The sequence below is a fragment of the Puma concolor genome, chromosome C1 (assembly GCF_028749965.1).
Source record: "Puma concolor isolate L17-30 chromosome C1, mPumCon1.1.hap2, whole genome shotgun sequence".
Classification (NCBI taxonomy): domain Eukaryota; kingdom Metazoa; phylum Chordata; class Mammalia; order Carnivora; family Felidae; genus Puma; species Puma concolor.
The window spans coordinates 177,889,912-177,911,093 of record NC_141674.1 but is presented as its reverse complement, the minus strand read 5'-3'; the positions used below and the strand labels follow the sequence as shown (position 1 = coordinate 177,911,093).

Genomic DNA, 21,182 nt, shown 5'->3' with positions numbered 1-21,182 from the left:
CAATTCAATTACAGAGAAACATCATCTGGCTTGTGCAATGTTCCCTGCTGTCTTCCAGTGATTAGCAAATGGATTAGTGGACAACTTCCAGGATAGAAGTGTCATCAACTACCAAAATGACATCTTAATTTATTTACATTACCTGATCTAGCCTTGGAGATTGTAAACTACCAGCAATGATACTACTTCTAGGAAAACACTGAAATGTGTTTTTAAGACTTTGACCATGTCATATTCTCTTCAACAATGCAGCTACGTCATGCCAAAGTGTCAGTGTCCTTTAAGAGGGAACTGTCAAGGGAATGCAGAAATGAATGGAATTCACTAGATATTACTGGCAATATTTTTCATTGCTTCAGCCTTCTCACTTCAAATACTTGAACAACAAGAAGGGATTTGTTAGTTCCAGTTATAGCTATAATCTTTCAGAAGCCAGTGACCCTCCAATCCTATGGTACTCTGCACCAAGCCAGGTGGCATTAGTCCTTACTCCACCAACGCCACAGATTGAATAATTCTCACCCACAAGAGGAGAATTTCTGCCTTATACTCACTACTCTTGGAGACTGCTCTCAACAGAAGTTGATTACCCTGCATGGAAATGAGAGCTATTAGCTATCTAAACTACCTTTGAGACACAGAAATACCATCTTCAAGAGACTGTACTGCTTGCTAGTACAGTAAGGCTACAGAGCCTGAAACATCTCTGAAAACCCAACCCAGAGCAGGTGAGTCAGGCTGCCTCACTGCCATCAAGCAAACCTTATTCTCAGGCACTTGAACTTCACAGCAGTCCAGTGGTAGATACAGTAAATAGCATAAGTAGCAAACAAGCACTTCTGTGGTTTACGTCTTAGCCCAAATTCAGAAGTGTTCAGTGGTGTATAGTTCTGAATGTGGTGGTTGGGGAATGACCATCCAATTGTAGTCATTGTACATCATCCTGATTGGACACTTTAGTCAAAACTTTGAGCTGATCTATCTATCTGTGACATGCTTGCTGAGGACTTGCTCCCTCAGTTCAGTTATTAAATCCCTCTGGGACATCCATGCTAGACTTAATTTCCAATCTGATCAACTGGTAATGGTAGAAATCCCCTCAAGCTGTGTAACACCCCTGTTCCCATTTAATTCTTCATTGATTCAATTAAACTCAATTCAGTTAATTCAATTTAACAAATATCTGTTGATGCCTACTTTGTATCAGGGACTATCTTAGGCACAAAACATAGGGATAAACAGGGCAGGTAAGGGTCTTCTTTTTCATGGAGCTTATGTGTATGTAAGCTTCCTGTTTACTTGTTCTTGACATCAGACTTACTTTTGTGTCTAAGCTAGAAATAAAAACTCAGTGAATATTTGTGAAATGAATAAATCAAACTAGAGTCCTTTTTGAACATATATATGTATATTTTGTATGTGTATGTATAATTTTTTATTTAGCTATCAATGACAGAAGGAAAAATAAGAAAACTCCATGAAACTACCTTACCATTAACTGTATTAAATATTCAAATGATCACAATTCTTCCACATTTTATTGAGACGCTAAGAAACAATAAATTTTGTTTTCAGGGCATTTGCTTTAGTAACCAGATTTATATTGACAAACTAAAGTCTTTTTCAGGTAATTTTCTCCTCAATTACATGTACAATTCAGATAAAAAGTGGTTCTTTTCCACCTAATTGATCATTAAAAGCTTCTGTTATTAGATCTATTTAGCCAAGGGAAATGTGGCTAATTAGGGGAGAATATTAATTCTTTTCTTCCTTAGTAAGGTTATGCAGAAACTTATTGCCATATTAAGATTATGTATAAAAACACACTGAATAAAGATTGAAAATCTTATATTTTGAATATCAACCCCATAAAGTGCAAACAATTACATGCAATACACAAATCAACAAATTTGTTCTCAGAATAGTCAAGAAAGGAAGCGTCTGAGTGACATTTTATTTCTGAAGACAAATTGTCATCCTTTTCCAGTTTCCAATGAGATTAAAATCTATATAAAATCTATTGCTGTGCTCTTTCCTCCAGTCAAGTGAAATTCTAGTACATTTTTAACTGAATTGAGACTTCTCTTTAAAGCCTGTGCCCACAAACTGGAAATCTATTTAGAAAATGATTAGATATATTTAATCAGCGAAAGTAGTCGGGAATACTGTCTGGAGCACACATTTTCCATTTTACTCTCCATTCCATTTGGCCTGCTACCAAGGAACTTACAGGAATTTTTTTTTTTTTTTAAGAATAAAAAATTTACATTTGCTGAGGAGATGCACAGGATTTAGTGGTACCTATTGTGAATATACAGGCTTTAGAGAAGTCAGGCCCTAAGAAGGAAGGAATTTAAGGGGTGCCTGGGTGGCTCAGTCCATTAAGCACCCTACCTCCGTTCAGCTCATGATCTCAAGGTTCATGAGCTAACAGCTCAGAACCTGGATCCCACTTCAGACTCTTGTCTCCCTCTTGCTCTGTCTCTCTCCCCCTTCCCCCGCCTCTCTCGGTCTCAAAAATAACTACACATTTTAAAAAATAAAAAAAAAAAGAAGGAATTTAAAAATTAGGTGAACCAAAAATACTTATTAAACCAAATGCTACTAAAATACCAAAGCTTAGATCATTGATGCACATTGATCCTTAACTTCAACTTTCATATCATTCATTTTTGAGATTTACAAAAATGGCATTATAGATGACTAACCAAACTGGCAATCATTTTGTTTTCAAGTTCAGAGATTTTTCTCATTGCATTCCAATTCTACTCTTGACTCTATTACTGATTTTCCTACTTAGGCTGTGTAAGAAAAGGCATAAACTGAAAACTCTATCAAGTATTTGAAATCTGATCTGTTCTGCAGAAGTTGGAGGTTAAGATGAAAGACGCAAGACTTAAACATAATTTTGGTGCCATTGAAAAAAATGAAAGGTTTATTGAAAAGATTCTTTGGAGTTCAAAATATCTCTTTTAAGAAATGTGACTAAATACGTAAAACTGAGCCAAAGATAAATTACTAAATTAAAAAGACGGCTTCTAATAAAACATATTAAATTCTCTTACCTGCTGCACTAAACTCTGCAAAAATATCTTTATTTGTTTGAGGCTTCCCATCTGGATCAATGTCCATGATAGTACGCCATAATTCAGAGAATCTGGCTCGTTTTTCTTTGGGCATGTATATTCCATGCCACAGTGCTTTCAGCATGTAGTCAATATTGATCAGAATTTGCCCAATTCTGGTATCATAATAAGCTGGTGGTAATTGACAAGAAGAACTCTGATCATAATTAGCTTCTAAACTGACTGAGGGAATTTGATTAAAGCAATAAATTCCAACAGCCAACTCCCTTATAATTTGATGAACTTCTCTATAGTCTAAGAGGGCAACAGGGTCCACAGGAGTCAGAAGGATTGCAGTGGAGAAACTGACATTATTCATTTGACTCATAATTCCACATGGGATGTCCAACTGAGAGCGGACATCATCTTTGGCAGACAACCAGCTGACTAAGGCAGTAGTTAGCAACTCTTGTACTTCACTCCGATCATATTTTTCAAAAAAAACAGAAGCATTTCTCTGTACGGATAAGTTTTCCAGGTAGGTTTCTTCATCTTGAATTTGATCAAATCTAGGTAATCCTTTTTTGGGCAATCTTAACATTTCTAATTAATTGTAGGTGTCCTTTCTGAAGTTTCTGCAATGACTAAAAAGAAAAAGGCAATGAAATTTGTCATGGTAATGAAGCTAGATTTCTCAAGAAATAAATCTGCACCTTTATTAGGTTGTTTCATGATCAACCATTACATTTTCAGTCTTGTTTTAATAACATTTTTAACAATTGAGGTACAGTTGTCATACAATATTATAATAGTTTGAGGTCTACAACACAATGATTCAATATTTGTAGATATTTTGAAATGATCACAATAAGTCTAGCTAACATCAACACCATACATAGTAACAAAATTGTTTTTTGTAATACCTACTTTTAAGATTTGCTATCTCAACAACTTTTCAAATATGCAATGCAGTATTAACTGTAGTTGTCATGCTGTACATTACAACCCATGACTCATTTATTTTATAACTGGAGGTCTGTACTTTTGACTCCCTTCAAACTTCACCTACCCCCCAACCCTCTCCTCTGGCAACCACCAATCTGTTCCAATCTGTTCCCTGTATTTATGAACTTGTGTGTGTGTGTGTGTGTGTGTGTGTGTGTGTGTGTGTGTGTGTGTTTTAATTCTACATATAAGTGAGATCATACAGTATTTGTCTTTCTGTCTTATTTCATTTAGCATAATGCCCTAAAAGTCCACCCATGTTGTTGCAAATAGCAATATTTCATTCTTTTTTATGGCTGAATATTCTGTTGTACACATTACCCACATTTTCTTTATCCATTCATCTACTGATGGACACTTATGTTGTCTCCATATCTGGACTGTTGTAAATAATGCTACAGTGAAGATGGGGGTGCATATATCATTTTGAGTTAGTGTTTTAATTTTCTGCAGTTAAATACCCAGAGGTGGAATTGCTGGGTCATATGGTAGTTCTATTACAATTTTCAATCTTAAGCTAATTGCACCATAAGAAAGTTGAAATTTGAGTTAAAATAAAATAATAAAACTTTTAACCTTGAGGCACCTGCGTGGCTCAGTTAAGCATCCTACTCTTGATTTCTGTTCAGGTTATGATCTCATGGTTTGGGAGATTCAGCCCCATGTAGGGCTCTGTGATATCAGAGCAGAGCCTGCTTGGGATTCTCTCTCCATTATCTCTCTGCCCCTTCTCACGCATTCTCTCTCTCTCTCTCTCTCAAAACAAATAAACATTAAAAGAAAATGCCTTTAACATTAATCATATTCTGCTTTTCAAAAGAAGTCAAAAGACACTAAGAAGTATGTCAAAAAGAAATGTTGATAGAGAAGCTACTGTTGCGTATCTATTCCTTTTTTGTTGGAGAAGGCTTTTTGTAGATTTGTTTTGTTTTCAGTTTTTTTTTTTTAATTTTTTTCAACGTTTTTATTTATTTTTGGGACAGAGAGAGACAGAGCATGAACGGGGGAGGGGCAGAGAGAGAGGGAGACACAGAATCGGAAACAGGCTCCAGGCTCCGAGCCATCAGCCCAGAGCCTGACGCGGGGCTCGAACTCACGGACCGCGAGATCATGACCTGGCTGAAGTCGGACGCTTAACCGACTGCGCCACCCAGGCGCCCCTGTTTTCAGTTTTTTTAAAAGCAAGAAAATAAAGACCTGCTTAAAGGAAAAGGAAAGACAAGAAGAGCCTGCTTAACTTTCTGCTTCTATGTAACTAAATGCCTTTCTGTTCCTGGAAAAATAATGATCATAAGCACTGTTTTTTGAGCATCTACTATTTGTCCAGTTCTTTCTACATAGTATTTTATTTATTTCATTTAATTGGCCCTTCTTATATAGTGATTCTCAACATTTAGCCTGTATTGAAACCTCTAGGGCTTGTTAAAACAGGTTGTTGGAACTTGCTGTAGAATTTCTGATTCAGTCGGTTGGAGTGAGCCAGGGAATCTGCATTTCTGAAAGATTAGAGATGATGTCCATACTGCTAATTCGGGCAGGACACTTGGAGAACCCAGCTCTTTGAGATAGGCGTTGGTATCCCCACTAGGTAGACGCAGAAATGGAGACTAGGAAGTTTACAGACTGTGCCTATGGTTTCATACCTTCGGAATTAGAGCCAAGCCAGGTTTGTCCAAGACCTATGCCCACATGGACGCGAGAAAAAGGCAAGGACAAGGGAAGGGAAGAAACCTACTTTGAAATGATTGTTTCCTTGTCCAGGAGAGGGAGACTGCGTCCACACTGGTCCTTAGAATATTCCTGGAGGCCAGGGACGGTGGCCGTCTCGAATGGCTTCTCCCTGGGCCAGAATCCACCGTCCGGAGCCCCGCGTGGGCGAGAGCAGGGGGGAACCGCTGCGGGTGGGATCTGAAGGCAGTCCCCCTGAGGAGACTCCCTGCGGAGGGCTGCTTGCCCAGCGCACTCCGTCGACCCTCCCGGGCGTCCTCTGCTTCTAGCGGGAGATCTGCGTGTGGAAGCCGGTAGTTCTGGCGCGAGGATAGCCCGGCTGCGCCGCAAGGGGGCGCCCGTGTCCGCCGGCACGTAGGGCCTTCCCCCGCTCCGCGGTCACACCGCACTGCTGAAATTTCCCGTACAGGTGTCCCAGCCCCTCCGTTCTTTAAAACTCAGTCCCGCTGCGTGTTCTGGGCACCGTGCTTCCCCATTACTTTTCCCTTTCACGATTTGTCTCTATGAAAACGCAAAACCAGAGTGGCAGAGATGAAGGCTCCAGGCCCCGAAGGAGTCCTGAGTTGGAATCCTACCTCCATCATCATTCTTTCAGTCAGCAAATATTTATGGAACGTTTATTATGAGCCAGGCACTGTGCCAGGAGTTGGAGACCGCTGGAGGGCAGGACAGACACAAAACCTCAAGGTGTTTCCAGTTACACAGATGATCATACAAGTATTTTGAAACAGGGTGATAATGTGAGATGTAATGATAGCATATGAAGGAAGGCTAACCAAAACCAGGGGCTCGGAAGGGGTGCCCAGTGGAAGTGATATTTTAAGCTGAGCCTGGAAGATGAAAAAGAGCTATCCAAGTGGAGTTGGAGAAATAGCTTTCCAGATACGGGGCACAACAGGTGATGAAGAATCCAGTTGAGAAGAAAGTTGAACTTTTTGAGAAACCAAACAAAACCTTGGTTAAAGAACTAGAGAGACGTGGGCACAAAACTGGCCATAGAGGCAGATGAGGGCCAGATCACCCGGGTCGCTGAGTTGATGATTCTGAGCTTCATTGTAAAAGTTTAGGCTGGGTTGGTGGCAGTAGATGCTAGGTACAGACTAGTGCGGTGGCAGCGGAGATGCAGCGCTGTGGATGGATTCGAGAAATAATGAAGTGGCAACAGACTGAATGGGCGTTGAGTGTTCAAAAAGAGAGTGGTTGTCCAGGTGGCACCCAAATTTGTCAGGAGAAATGGGAGATCAAGGCAAGATTAAGAGTTCAGCTGTGGACATACTGACCTTGATATATTTGTAAGAGAACCCAAGTAGAGATGCCATATATGCTGTAGATATACAACTCGGGTTAGAATGGCAGCCTGCAGTAGATGCATACATTTGGGCAGTCTTACCGTGACAAAAGCCAAGGGGGTGGCTGAAATCATTGAGGGAAAGAACTGAGAAAAAAAGCTCAGAACCTAGGATGGGAGACCTGAGAAATTTAATATTTAAAGGTTAGGTGGAGAGGATGGAGTTACCAAAGAACACAGAGACAGCTGTCATGAAGACCAAGATTAGTCACAGAAGCCAAGAGAAGTGTTTTGTGAATAGGGGAATGCCCAACTTCATTGGCTGTTGCTGCTACCTCAAGGGGGATAACTTCAACTTTTCCACAGAGTTTGCCAACAAGGTGGTTTTATAACATTTGGGGGCAGAATTTCTTAGTCCAACCATGTCATTATTTCAGCTGCTACGGAGGTAGTATTAAAAATTTATGATTGCTGTTCAGGGCAGGGGATGTGAAAAAATCCCTGCTTCTTTAAGAGATTTGCATGTTTGCACTTATGAACAATGTATGTAAATTCTTCTACTTAAAAGTTTTTTGCTCAGGTACCTAGATGGTTTGTTCCAACTGTTTCAAATCTTGGGAAAAATTGTTTAAGGACTAACACAGATCCTCATCCCAGGCTTATGGAATTTAGTAGTAAGAAGGTTCTAAAAAGAAACCAGGCCCTCTGAGGAATAAACAAAACAAAACACCTACACACAAGTATTCTGCTGGAGATGACCTGGAAATTCCCTACAGATTCAACTGGATCAATACATGTAAAGCTCATAAAGTAGTGCCTGCTTACATAGTCATCACAATATAGATGATAGATCTTTTTAGTGTTGAACTATATTGTTATTATTAAAAATTGTTACTATATTCAAATCTAGGCCGCTAGGCAAACCTCTTAGTTTATCTACTTCTAATAAAGAGCAATGTCAGTTTGGTGCTCAGGACCACATAGATACTGGAAGTTGTCTGCCTTCAGGTAAAGGGATGAAAGCCATTAAAGTAGTATTTAAATATGGTTTAGACATTGCATTTACCAGGGGATAAATTCAGGGCATGTGAAAGTGTCCAACAGACTTCTGTTTGTCAGTATCCTGAAACTGCTTTCCCACTAAGATTAAAAGAATCGAAGTACTCTGAACAGATCCAGAAAGGGTGTCAGCACTGATTGGGGATAGACGCCAGTGACCTTGGTATGGTGGTCACAACTAATGTGGGCGGATGTAAGGCTGGAGTGGAGCTGAAAAGGTGGAGAGGATGGAGTATGGATAGGAGGCAAGAGATGGTAAGCAGAGGAAAATATAGAACTAGGTATGTGCATTTTACATTGGTTAGACCAGACTCCTTTAAACGTTGATAGGAAGGATCCTATAAAAGAGGGGCTGACGAGACAGGCAAGGGTTGGGATACAGAAAGCAGGTGGAGGCACAGCTTTTTGATGGGTGGATGGACACATTTCCTGTCCTGATGACTTTGATCTGTGAAAAGCTCAGGTCATGAGCTGAGAATGGGGCAAAGAGAGGAAGGCACAGATGTGTGGGACAGAATGCTTAAAACAGTCACAAGTTCTGACTGAGAAAATGAGCTGCCTAAAGAGATGTAACAGAAGTACCAAGTATTGCTCAGGAGTGTGAATCTCAAGCAAATTGCTTAGCTTCTGTAAACCTGAGTTCTCTCTTCTGCCAAAGAAGGCCCTGTTTAAGCCAGGCCCCTGACGACAATGACAAATTGAGTTATTTCTGGGTGTAGCTACCATGACAAGAGTCAGTAAAAGCTGCCTTCTTTTGTTGCTGGTGGGACATTACCATGTAAGAGCTCAAAGCAATGTTGATATCACAGTTTAAAACATCCCAACTATTCTTTCAAGTATTCTCTTTTTCTCGTCAACTTGACTAACTTGGTTATATTAAGCTATATAGTTAAATATAAATTCATGTAATGAACCTTAAAACCATTACATTATATAATAATAAAGCAGCCGAGTGTTTTATTTTTACATAATCATCATTCAGTAAATGTTGTTACATTGTGAAATATTATGTTTTAATCTCCTTTTCAATAGAAAGGTTTTCTAAGGAAATGACTTGGAGCCTTTCACATTTATCAGATGCCTTTTCATTATTCTTTTCCATTTTTGCAATTCTGGATCCAAACTGCATGGCCCGTTTCGGCAGAAGAGGAGAGGTTGTTAAGCCAAGTTCCACTGCTGCAAGACGCAAAATTAGTTTTTCACCAATTCCACGGGGCAAAGTCAAGTTTGCCTTCTCCCAAACTGGTAGGGAATTTAGAAAGGAGACGACATTTTCATCCAGGAAAGGAAATCTAAAATAAATAGATAAACATAACCACTACATAAAAAGACCCAATTTGTTATGATTATTTCTTTTGCATTTTATTCAATGTTAAAATTTATAGCATCAAATTAATTTTTCATGGCACTATTTTTCTCAATTAAAAATATTCTGGTTATTTACACAATTTCACACCTAAAATGTAATCACACTGACAAATGTTTCATGTGACTAATTTTAATACATATACTACAAAATAAATTTTGCCTGAAAAAATAAATACATTAGGCCTATGGTAAGAAATAATCTCAAATTGTTTCACAAGGAATCTTTAGCAGTGCCTTGAAAACAAGTATGGTCTTAGGTCAATTATTCAATCTGTGTTTGTTCTTTATCATATAAAAAGAGAATGAATATGAGATCAATATAGAAGCACTCTATAATCCTGAAATTGTGAAATGTTTACTTATGGTAAAATCTTACAGTATCAAAATTATTTAATTACATTCAACCCATTTAAATGGTGACAAATCAGTATAACACAATAAAGTATTAGATTTAAAAAACTAACTTTCTGCCCTTTGGCTTCCCTGATTTCCTAGAAAATTCTGTGTTGTTTTGTTTTGTTTACTTTTTTTTTCTAAAAAAATTTTTTTTAACATTTATTCATTTTTGAAAGACAGAGAAAGATAGACCATGAGTGGAAGAGGGGCACAGAGAGAGGGAGACACAGAATCTGAAGCAGGCCCCAGACTTTGAGCTGTCGGCACAGAGCCTGACACGGCGCTGGAACTCATGAAATGAGATCATGACCTGAGCTAAAGTTAGATGGTTAACCCACTGAGCCATCTAGGTGCCCCTAAAATACTTTAATACTCTCCTGCCAATTCCTTAATATGCAATACTGTTACAGTAGTGTTTCTTTCTGTTTTATTAAATTTTATCCTAGCTCCAGTAGAGAGACTAGAAAAGGTAAGGCATTCGTCATATGAAATATTTTATAAAAATGAATTAATCGCAAAAGCAAATCTATATATAGCATAATCTAATCAATTGATCGCTGAATTAACAGCATGCCAAATGCATAATAAACAATAAATAAATAAATCATAAATAAAAGTATAATAATTTAGTAATAAATTATTTATATCCACCCACTATCAGGGTATTTGTTAAATCACAATTCTCTATTAGCTGTTTAAACATTCCTCATATGCACTTTTACCTGAGGGTATCATATGGGGCGTTTAGAATTAACTGTTCTACGAAATAAAATAAATTCCCTTTTCTCTGACCTACCTGAAATAAAGGACTGAATATCGCTCTCTCTCAAATATACACACCCTTCAAAAGGAAAATATTTTTAAAGTTTTTATACTGTGGTATATATTTAAATTATATAATATATATAAGAAACTGAAATAGAGGTAAGAAATGGTGAAGTGTTAGAGTAGGTGTATTACGATGTTCTCACAAAGCTGATTCGGACTCCCTGTTCTCGCATGCTGTACCCTTTTAATAAACTACCACTTAATAAATTAACCCACTTGAACAAACTTCTGCTTTTTATAACTATAACACATTTTTTTTATCCTTAATAATTTAAAAAGGTGTTCTCAAGCACTTGTTCACTACCACCATAAATATACTGTTAGGTAAAAATAAACCCCTGAATTTAAAAAAAAGTATACATATGTAAATGCCTTGATCTCTTGGCAAGTTTTAGGTAACCTGCAACATATGACCAAACTGAGTTCAAAACACACATAGCAGAGGGGAATCCAGTTCTGGAACCAGCATTTACATCAGCATGGATCGAGCATGCATATATGTCCCTAGAGACAAAACTGGGTTCTCTAACACTGGAGGGCAAAACGTGGGGGTAGGGCCTATGCTCTTGCTGGGAGGAAAGTAAACATTTACAACAAAACCAAACCCATTAAATACTTTCTCTCAGCATTTCACTACCTCGGTTTTATAGTCTTTTTCGCTGTGGTACTAATAACAGTCATGCCAAGACATTGCTTACAGAATGAGCTCTGGACAACAAGTGCTCTTCTGGCTGCCCCGCCCACCCCACTCTCCCTCTGACTGACGGTGTTTTAATATAAAGCCAACATATTATTGTTGCTACTGTTACTCATTTGAGTGGTCTCCAAAGAAAGGAACCTAAAATTCTCCACAGGCTAATGTTTTGTTTGTTTGTTTACAAAATTACCCACAACACTTAATTTGAATTACCTTGCTTCTTTTCCATGATCACCAATAACTCTGTCATCACGACCAAGATTTCTAGAGGAAATTCGACCCAGTTCCATCTCGATTTCCTTATTTAATCCTTGCATTCCATGGGTCTGAAAGCGGACACGGTGACGAGAATAACCTGCAAGTTGCTCATCAGCACCGATTCCAGTAAGAACCACCTGTAACGGTTTACAGAAATCCCTTTTTATGATATATGATAAAGACAAAAGCACAGCTTAAAAAATTATAATCTCAAAAATAACATCTTCAGACAAAAAACACACGGCAAGTCATAAAGTAGTAAAAATATGCCCAATTTTTAAAAAAGTCTTCTAGGGGCGCCTGGGTGGCTTGGTCGGTTAAGCATCTGACTTCGGCTCAGGTCATGATCTCACAGTCCGTGAGTTCGAGCACTGCGTCGGGCTCTGTGCTGACAGCTCAGAGGCTGGAGCCTGTTTCAGATTCTGTGTCTCCCTCTCTCTCTGCTCCTCCCCTGTTCATGCTCTGTCTCTCTCTGTCTCAAAAATAAATAAACGTTAAAAAAAATTTTTTTTTTAAATAAAAGTCTTCTATGTTGCATTGTAGATTAAATGCAATTAAAATACGTTATGTTCTTGCAATCTAAATGCTAATAGCTTTAAAGGATAAAAATTAGATCTCAGAAATTCTTCGAGTAGACATTCTGTGCCATACCTTTGCGCTGCTCTGATATGATTTTGCTTCGTCCTGGGTCACTAACCAACCAATTCCTCTAGAAGCAAACCAGACTGCACAGCCAATGCTATCGTCCAACACTGTATCCAAGGGCTGAACCAGGTGGCATATTCGAGTTCTTCTTAATTCTTGCAGTTCTTCCAGAGAAACATTAATTTCAACAAAATTCCAAGTCCGGGAAGGGTTAGCAGCCTGTAGTTCCTTCAGTCCCACTCTTCCTGAGATACGATCTGGTACACTGAATTGTTTATCAGAACTATCATCATCGTTACCAGCAGCAGCAGCAGCAGCAGCAACAGCAGCATTTTTAGAGGATTCTTCAGAAGGCATTTCACAATGGTTTTTCTGTTTTTTCCTCTTTTTGTTAAAACCAGTAAGTATGGTCTTTTCTTTAGTCATGAATGCCACATTAAGAAGGTCAATGGGTTCATCTAAAGGTACATGATGGTCAGCAAGGGCCGCAATAACCATGGAATCAATACCCCCAGAAAACAGGATTGCAACATTTGCTTTCCTATCACAACTTTTCAAAACCTCACTTTGTGTCAGGTTTTCACCCCTAGGTAAACATAAGACACGTCTCTTCACTGCGATACTCAGGACATCAATGAACTGCTGAACTACTTCCTTCATGTGTCCATCAGTAAGAAAGACCTGAAGCGTTTCCCTGGTAGGTGGGACACTAGCAATGTTACTGCAATAAATCTCAAATGGAGCTTGTGGCAACGTCATATTTAAAGGAACAACAGGTTCTTTAAGATAGAGTTTGGCTTCATTTGCTACCACTGATACAAATGTTGGCAAGTTTGCTGAAATTTGAGTCAGGCTATTAACACATTCTTTGATAACATTCTCCCTAGAAATACATTTCCAAGGGTACAATTTTAAAACCACAGATTCGGAAACGGAAGGAGACTTGAGATCAATTCTAAAAATTCCAGATGCTGGAACTTCTTGCCACTGGTTGGCCACTCCAGATGTTTGGGCACCAACTGAAGAGAGGCAGAAACTCTTGCCCAAATTACTAAAATGCCAAAGCAAGCTACGACGACCAAAAAAATCCCTACCAAACCATAAATGATGACTAGATGCTTGGTAATATATAAAAGACCAAGGACCCTGGACTTCTGAGAAGAGTGACAAAATATCAGATTCAGTCTTACAAGAGGAAAGATAATTAAACATTACTTGGGTATCATTTTCTTCAGCTTCAACCTTTATGCCACTAAAGACTTCTCCATTCCACAGGAACACATTGCCTCTTTCATCTTCCACAGGCTGGGCAGTCAAAACACCTCTTAAGTGAAGGACATGACCAGAAAATAAACACTGGTAGCTAACATCAGACTTTAACAACTGTTTACTACTGTTGGGTCCCCGTCGGTTAAGATTATACAGTAAATCCCCTTTCAAATCTTTGCTGAAATGCTCAACAGAAAAGCTTACAGAACAGCAAATGCCACACATTGTTATGTGAAATCAAGTTATTTCTTGATAAAATAAAATATTATTTCTTGATTTTGGTCTTCTCTGAGTTTTCTATTTCTTGGTATTCTTTTTTCAGTTCATCCAATATATCTGTGGGGGGAGGGGAGAAGATACGTCAAGTAAAATAAAAATTCTTGGACCTTCACCTAGTAATTCATAGAGCAACATAGGCTACTTACCAAGATCAAAGCACTTGAGTATATGCACTGTGTTAGTGTGAATAATCATTTACAACAGGCTTCTGATTACAATGTTTAACTTTTAGGAAAATAATTTCCATTTATTAAATGCTTACTTTGGCCTAGGCACTGGACTATGAACTTTATACATCCCTTCCTATTTATTTTTTTAATTAAAAGTTTTTTTAACATGTATTATTTATTTTTGAGAGACAGAAAGAGAGTGAGGGAGAGGGGCAGAGAGACAGAGAGAGGGAGACAGAATCCAAAGCAGGCTCTAGGCTCCAAGATGTCAGCATAGAACCCCACACAGGCTTGAACTCAGGGGCCATGAGATCACGACCTGAGGCAAAGTTGGATGCTTAACCAAAATGAGTCACCCAGGTTCTCTTTTCCCTTTCTTGTTTAAATCCCACAAAACTTTTGAGTCCCAAAGTAATTCACTCAAAGTCATAAAAGGAGAAAGTTGTAGAAAATTTTCATACCTAGATCTATCTAAAATTCTAAAGCACACATTAATAATTATAGCTTTCTAACACTCTTAGGCTAACTTGAAGAAACCCAAACCACAGCATTAATCTTACTTATATGTATATCACCATCCAATCTTCAGATATAGATTTAAACATTCAGATAGACAATATAATTTAGGCACTACTATTATTTTCTACAGAAAGCCTAGAAAAGACTTTCCATGCATTTCTATATAATATACCAAATAAACTTACTTTTGCTTTCAGAAAGCATTTCTGTTCGGTCTGCAAGAAAGAATATGTTGCTGTTCTGTTGTTGCCTATATACTTTCTGCAAAACATAATTTAGGCTAATATTATGATTTGATCTAAAAAGTGTTATGTCGAAACTGTGAACCCTTTTAGTATATATTCCTGAACTTCAGTAACGTATATTCAGAACAATACCTTAGCAAATTACAGGTAAACAAAAGTCACCCATTATTCTACCATCTAGAAATTGCTACCATTAACACTGAAGTGAAATGTTTTTTCTGTATATACCACATCAGTTTTCTTGAACAAAAAAGGCTCTTATTATAAATACAGATTTATTATTTGCTTTTCTCAAGGAACAACATATTGGGAACAGTTTCTGTTATCAATAAACATTCTTTTACAACATTATTGTATGGGTATAACATTACAGTTTATTTGGTTAAGTCTTCATGTTTTACACATTGAAGGTACAACCAACTTTAGAAATCAAAGTTGTAATGAATTTCTTTGTAACTAAATCTTTGTATAATCCCATGATTCATAGGTATCAATTCCTATAAGGGGAACTACTGGGTCAAAATGCTACATAGTTTTAAGGCTTTGATATACTCTGCCAACTTGCCCTCTAGAAAGTTTGTATCAGTTGTGACTTAAGTTCTAAAATTCCTTTAAGTGACAGTATCAGAAAGGGCTAACCAACCTGTCAGTATCGAATATTTTAAAGGGCTCAAAATAATTTCTTCCTGAACTTTAAAATGTAATTTTTGACAGTATTACTACACATAAAGCAGTAGCTTGCTTGTTTATAGATACATTAATGGAATTGTCATTAAATAACCATGTTAAATATTTGGCAGATTTGTGTAAAAAATGTGAGGAAGAGAGAAGCAATTTATCCTTTTTGTTTTTCAACAACTATCCACATTCACTTAAAGGCATAGTCTCCTAAATATATTTTAAGGTTATTTATTTCAAAAGAAAACACCAAATTCAAGTATAAAATAAATACCATTAGTGATTACATTGTATAATTAGTACCTTTTAGTTCAAAGGTTATGTGAATTGTATATGATGGGAATAAAATATTATCAACTATAATTAACATATAAGTATGTATGTGTATAAAATCTTGGACACTTTTCACTTTTGCAATGTAACTAAAAAGAATGCTGACATCTTGCAAATTTTAATGTAAATATAAATCTTAGATATAATTCTTGTAACTTTAGTATATAGTTAATATAATCAAACTCTCCCACATACAATTCAGAATTACTCTAATAACTTACCCTGTTCTTCTTCAGGTTAGAAAGTTCATCCACAACAATTTTTTGTTCTTTAATCTATTGAAATAAAAGAAAAACTTCTTAAATCAGAGGCTATCAAGTATGTTCAATTGAGGGCCCTTTAAAATTGGAGATGGGATATGGGATTATAATTTACTGACTATCCAGATGGGCAGTCTGTGAACACATAGATTCTTTCCAACAGCAGTGTGTGAGGGTGCGCCTGGGGGGAAGTTGAAAAAGGAAACAGTGATTATACTTGATAGGTGTCAGAAAGCCCACTGAACCCAGACAGAGGGTTTAGTGTTGGTAACCAGCATTCATGCAAGGACCAGAGTTACTAAACTAAGTTTGCACCTTTTATTTAAAATAGACAATAAGCACCAAGAGTATTTTTAATGACTTCTTTTAAGTTATGTTTTATTTTTATTATTATTATTTTTTACAAATAGCAAATGTCATAAGGAGTAGGCTACTTTTCTTCCCTCTCAAATATCAATGGTTTCCATGATTCATGTATAAATAGTGCAGCCACACATGCAGAACAAACAAGTAGTACTAAATGACCTACCTGGGGCTGTTAAGGTGTTATCACTTTCCATCGTGGCTTTATTCCTCTTTACATTTCAAAGACTAGCACAGTGCTGGCACTGCTGAACTAGCCCTCACTTTTTATTAGTAGGCTAGGGCACAACTAAGTGGGAGTGAATTTCTAACTCTTTTCAGCAAGGGCAGTTATACTGTGAACATGACTGATTACATTGTGTTATCAGTGCCTCTAAAAGCAGGTTTTATAAACTCTGTCCTACCTCACACACCTCACAGATCTGTCACACATCAGCATAAATGGCTTGCTATGGTAGTAATTGGAGTAGGTTGTATGTGGTTTGAAAATTCACTCCCTGCTATGTGGCAATGAGAAAGAATGAAATACGGCCCTTTGTAGCAACATGGATGGAACTGGAGAGTGTTATGCTAAGTGAAATAAGCCATACAGAGAAAGACAGATACCATATGTTTTCACTCTTATGTGGATCCTGAGAAACTTAACAGGAACCCATGGGGGAGGGGAAGGAAAAAAAAATAAAGAGAGGTTAGAGTGGGAGAGAGCCAAAGCATAAGAGACTCTTAAAAACTGAGAACAAACTGAGGGTTGATGGGGGGTGGGAGGGAGGGGAGGGTAGGTGATGGGCATTGAAGAGGGCACCTTTTGGGATGAGCACTGGGTGTTGTATGGAAACCAATTTGACAATAAATTTCATATATTTAAAAAAAATGAAAAGAAAATTCACTCCCTGTGGGTGTGTACTCTTCTGTTTCTCCAGTCAGTGTAGTAACTGGCTAGATTGGAGTTGAATTCCAAGACCAAATTTGTATAACCTTCAGACTTACGTTTGAACAGTGCTTCCCCATTCATTTTAGGAATGACAGGTGTACATTATACATTTCACTTTACTTCAAACAAGGAAACGGATACGGAGAGATGAGTGACTTGCCTGAGATGGTACTGTTAGTTTAGGACAAAACTAAAGTAAAATCTAGGACATCTAATACCTGAATGGCTATAACCATTCCCATCTCCAGTATATTTTTGTTTATGGCAGTTAAGATTTACATTGCTTAGCCCTCCCCCCACCCCCCCAGCCCCGACCTTTTTGGGTAGAACAGTGACCATCAGATACACGTTTCAGGATCATTGCTCTCGCTACAGTGGAGAACAGATAGGAAGAAGGTAAGGATGGATGCGGAGAGAGTGGTTAGGAAACCTATGGAAGATTCCCGATGGTGGATGAAGATGGCTCGTTTAGGATGGTGAGCGTACACTGTGATGAAGGGATCTATTTGAAATGAACTTCAGAAGTAGAACTGGCAGGTGATGGGCGTCAAGAATGGCTTCCAGGTTATTGGCATGGACAACTGAATGGATAGTGGTGACATTTTCTGAGATGGGAAATACTGTAGCATCCGGATCTGGGGTGGGCCGTATTTCTAATGGTTTACAAAGAGTAGAGAGAAAAGACCTCAACCAAGCCTCTGTCCCACTGCCAAATGGGTCTACTCTTGGGGCAAATTTCACGATCTCCCTTTAACTGTGGCTGCCAAGTGCTAAGACTCAGGGCAAAGTCGAGGGCGGGCCATGTGGCGCGGTGGATCTTCTTTGGAGTCAAGCAGAGCCCAGTCCGAAGGTTCGCGACTCGTCCTACACTCACCTTGCTGCTAAGATCCTCCTTGTGCGGGGTCGAGTTATCTGCAGAGAACAGCGCAGCGCGGTCCTCGGGTTGAGACCCACGGCCGGGCATCTCCACAGAGCACGGTGAACTCAGGATACGGCACCCCACTAGCTCCCACTACCCAACAGGCTCCAATTCAGCGCATGCGCGCTCCCAGCGGCCCCCACCCCCTTCCTTTCACTTTCCCATCAGTCTTACCGATAGCGGCTGCGCATTTGCTAGAGCGCCTGCGCAAACCCGCTCTGTCTTGGGAGCAGTTGTGCGCGTGCGCACAGTTGCTTAGGACGTTCGTGAAATGGGAGTGGTATCTGAACGGTGCCCTAGCGGATCTGACGTGGAAAAGCTCCTGTGGTCACCACACGAGCTGGAATCCAGTGGATTGTGAGTTATATGCGCCCCCCAGTGGTAAACATAAAGAATAGAAGAGCGGTAAAAATACCACTTCCTATTTATTATCTAGGCAAAGAAGGATATGAAACTAGGCATAGATTTAATAGATAACATTTTTGGCAACGGAACCCTACAGACTTGGTAAAATTTTTGCTAACTACTTATTAGGGTTAAAAGATAAATATAGGATGCCTAGTTAAATATAAATTTCTGATAAATGAATAAATTTTTAGTATAAGTATGTTGTATGCAATATTTACAGTATCTCCTATGAGAAAAATTATCCAAACGTTGTAAACAGGCAAGAGATTAAGAGGTGTTCTTTAATATCTTTTCTGAACGTTATTTTCTATTGACTGGGCTATTTTACAATTATGCAGGAGCAGAGGTTAACTTGTAAATTTTGTGGCAGAGATGCAAATAATTTCTATCTGGCGGACCAGATAATGCCACAGGTTGTGATTGATTGTTCTGTAAGAAATTAATCAGTTTTACATCTAACTCTGCAGTTAATAATGATTTTTTATTAATATATGCCTAATTTTTAATAAACTCTGTTGTTTTGACATCTGTTCCTTCATTAATTGGATTGAATAAAATGAATAAAATTGAGTAATATGACATATGTTCATATTATACTTGCATGAGAGACATGATTTTGTATATTTGAAAATTATACTTCAACATAGGAGCTCTCAAGCTTCCATGGAGATGCCAACTGATGTGTACTCAACTGAGGGAGTGAAATTGTATGGCTAAGGAAGTGCACCTCAGAGTTATTTAGGCCCAGGCGTATCTTTTATTGGCTCTTAGAGTAAATTCAAAGTGGTTATAGAACTAAGTTAACTGTCTACTTTTACTTTTTACTGATTTTTAAAAATTTGTTTTTGTTTCTAATTAATGCATGTCTGATAAGTTATTATACATTGGTAGCAGCAGTGATTGGGAATTTGATTTTATGGTATAAACATTTGAAGATACCTGTTGCATGATGGAGATCTAGTCTCTATTAGAAGAGAGATGAAAGAGAATCCAGTTTTATGGTCTTTTTGTCTTTTGTGAGCTCAAATTAATTAAGAACTTTGTGCCCACTGGGAAATAGAACTGCTTTTTGAGATCTGGGCTGGTGAAGGTTTGTATTTCTGTTTTGCTTTCAACCTGGGATTGAGATGTAAAACTGAAGCTATAAGCTTTCTATGTGTACATGTGTCTATATTTCAGAATAGCCTTTCTATGTTGCTGAGTGTAAAATGTTTTCATACTTCTGGAGAGTATTAATAAATTCCATTATAATGTCTCTTATATTAAAGAAATTCTGGTTCCATACAAATTTTAGGACTGTTTGTTCTAGCTCTATGAAAAATGCTGGTGGTATTTTGATACAGATTGCATTAAATGTGTAGATTGCTTTGAGTAGTATAGACATTTTAACACTATTTGTTCTTCCAATCCATGGGCATGGAATGTTTTTCCATTTTTTTGTGTCTTCTTCAATTTCTTTCCTAAGTGTTCTATAGTTTACAAGGTACAGAACGTTTACCTCTTAAGTTAGGTATTCCTAGGTATTTTATAGTTTTTGGTACAATTGTAAATCTTATGGATTTTGGTGTGATTTCTCTTTCTGCTCCTTTATTATTGGTGTATATAGAAATGCAATATATTTCTGTAATTGATTTTGCATCCTGTGACTTTGCTGAATTTGTGTATCAGTTTTAGCAACTTTTTGGTGGAATCTCAGTCAATAGCCAAAGCAATCTTGAAAAAGCAAAGCAAAGCTGGAGACATCAAATTTCAGACTTCAAGCTACATTATAAAGCTATAGTTATCAAGATGGTATGGTACTGGCACAAAAACAGACACATAGATCAATGGAACAGGCTAGAAAACCAAGAAATGGACCCACAACTATATGGTCAACTAATCTTTGACAAAGCAGGAAAGAATATCCAGTGGAAAAAATACAGTCTCTTCAACAAATGGTGTTGGGAAAACTAGACAGCTACATGCAAAAGAATGAAGCTGGATTACTTTCATATACCATACACAAAAATGAATTCAAAATAGGTGAAAGACCTAAATGTGAGACAGGAAACCATCAAAATCCTAGAGGAGAACACAGGCAGCAACCTCTTTGACCTTGGCTGTAGCGACTTCTTATTAGACATGTTTCTGGAGGCAAGGAAAACAAAGCAAAAATGAACTATTAGGACCTTATCAAGATAAGAAATTTTGCACAGCAAAGGAAACAGTCAACAAAACTAAAAGGCAGCCTACAGAACGGGAGAAGATACTTGCAAATGATATAGCTGATAAAGGGTTAGTATCCAAAATCTATAAAGAACTTATCAAACTCAACACCCAAAAAACAAATAATCCAGTTAAGAAATGAGTGGAAGCCATGAACACTTTTCCAAAGAAGACATCCAAATGGCTAACAGACACATGAAAAGATGGTCAACATAATTCATCATCAGTGAAATACAAATCAAAACCAGGAGGAGACAGCACCTCAC

At 37.9% G+C, this 21,182-nt stretch overlaps 3 protein-coding genes across 4 annotated transcripts in view; all 3 read right to left on the bottom strand.

Annotated features, from left to right (window-relative positions):
* The window catches only part of ANKAR (ankyrin and armadillo repeat containing), a 74,610-nt gene extending 67,059 nt beyond the window's left edge, over nt 1–7,551 (bottom strand). The window contains exons 1-2 of one of the 2 annotated variants that reach the window (XM_086719125.1): nt 5,806–7,551; nt 3,066–3,709 (exon numbers count right to left, since the gene is read on the bottom strand). In XM_086719125.1, coding sequence (XP_086575251.1) covers nt 3,066–3,666 — 601 coding nt within the window. In that variant the 5' untranslated portion in view covers nt 3,667–3,709; nt 5,806–7,551. The remainder of the gene's footprint in view (nt 1–3,065; nt 3,710–5,805) is intronic. The other variant, XM_086719126.1, reaches the window with a different exon arrangement.
* Nucleotides 7,552–9,069: 1,518 nt separating this feature from the next.
* On the bottom strand, nt 9,070–13,831 carry ASNSD1 (asparagine synthetase domain containing 1). The gene is made up of 3 exons (XM_025929403.2): nt 12,344–13,831; nt 11,648–11,829; nt 9,070–9,437 (listed from the first exon to the last, which is right to left on the bottom strand). Exons 1-3 carry the CDS (start codon nt 13,829–13,831, stop codon nt 9,152–9,154), a joined length of 1,956 nt encoding a protein of 651 aa, XP_025785188.2. The 3' UTR covers nt 9,070–9,151.
* ASDURF (ASNSD1 upstream open reading frame) lies at nt 13,707–18,442 on the bottom strand. Its single transcript, XM_025934842.2, has 4 exons — nt 18,259–18,442; nt 16,052–16,105; nt 14,760–14,835; nt 13,707–13,942 (listed from the first exon to the last, which is right to left on the bottom strand). The coding sequence occupies exons 1-4, from the start codon at nt 18,346–18,348 to the stop codon at nt 13,872–13,874; spliced, it is 291 nt and encodes a 96-aa protein (XP_025790627.2). The 5' UTR covers nt 18,349–18,442; the 3' UTR covers nt 13,707–13,871.
* Nucleotides 18,443–21,182: the final 2,740 nt, after the last annotated feature.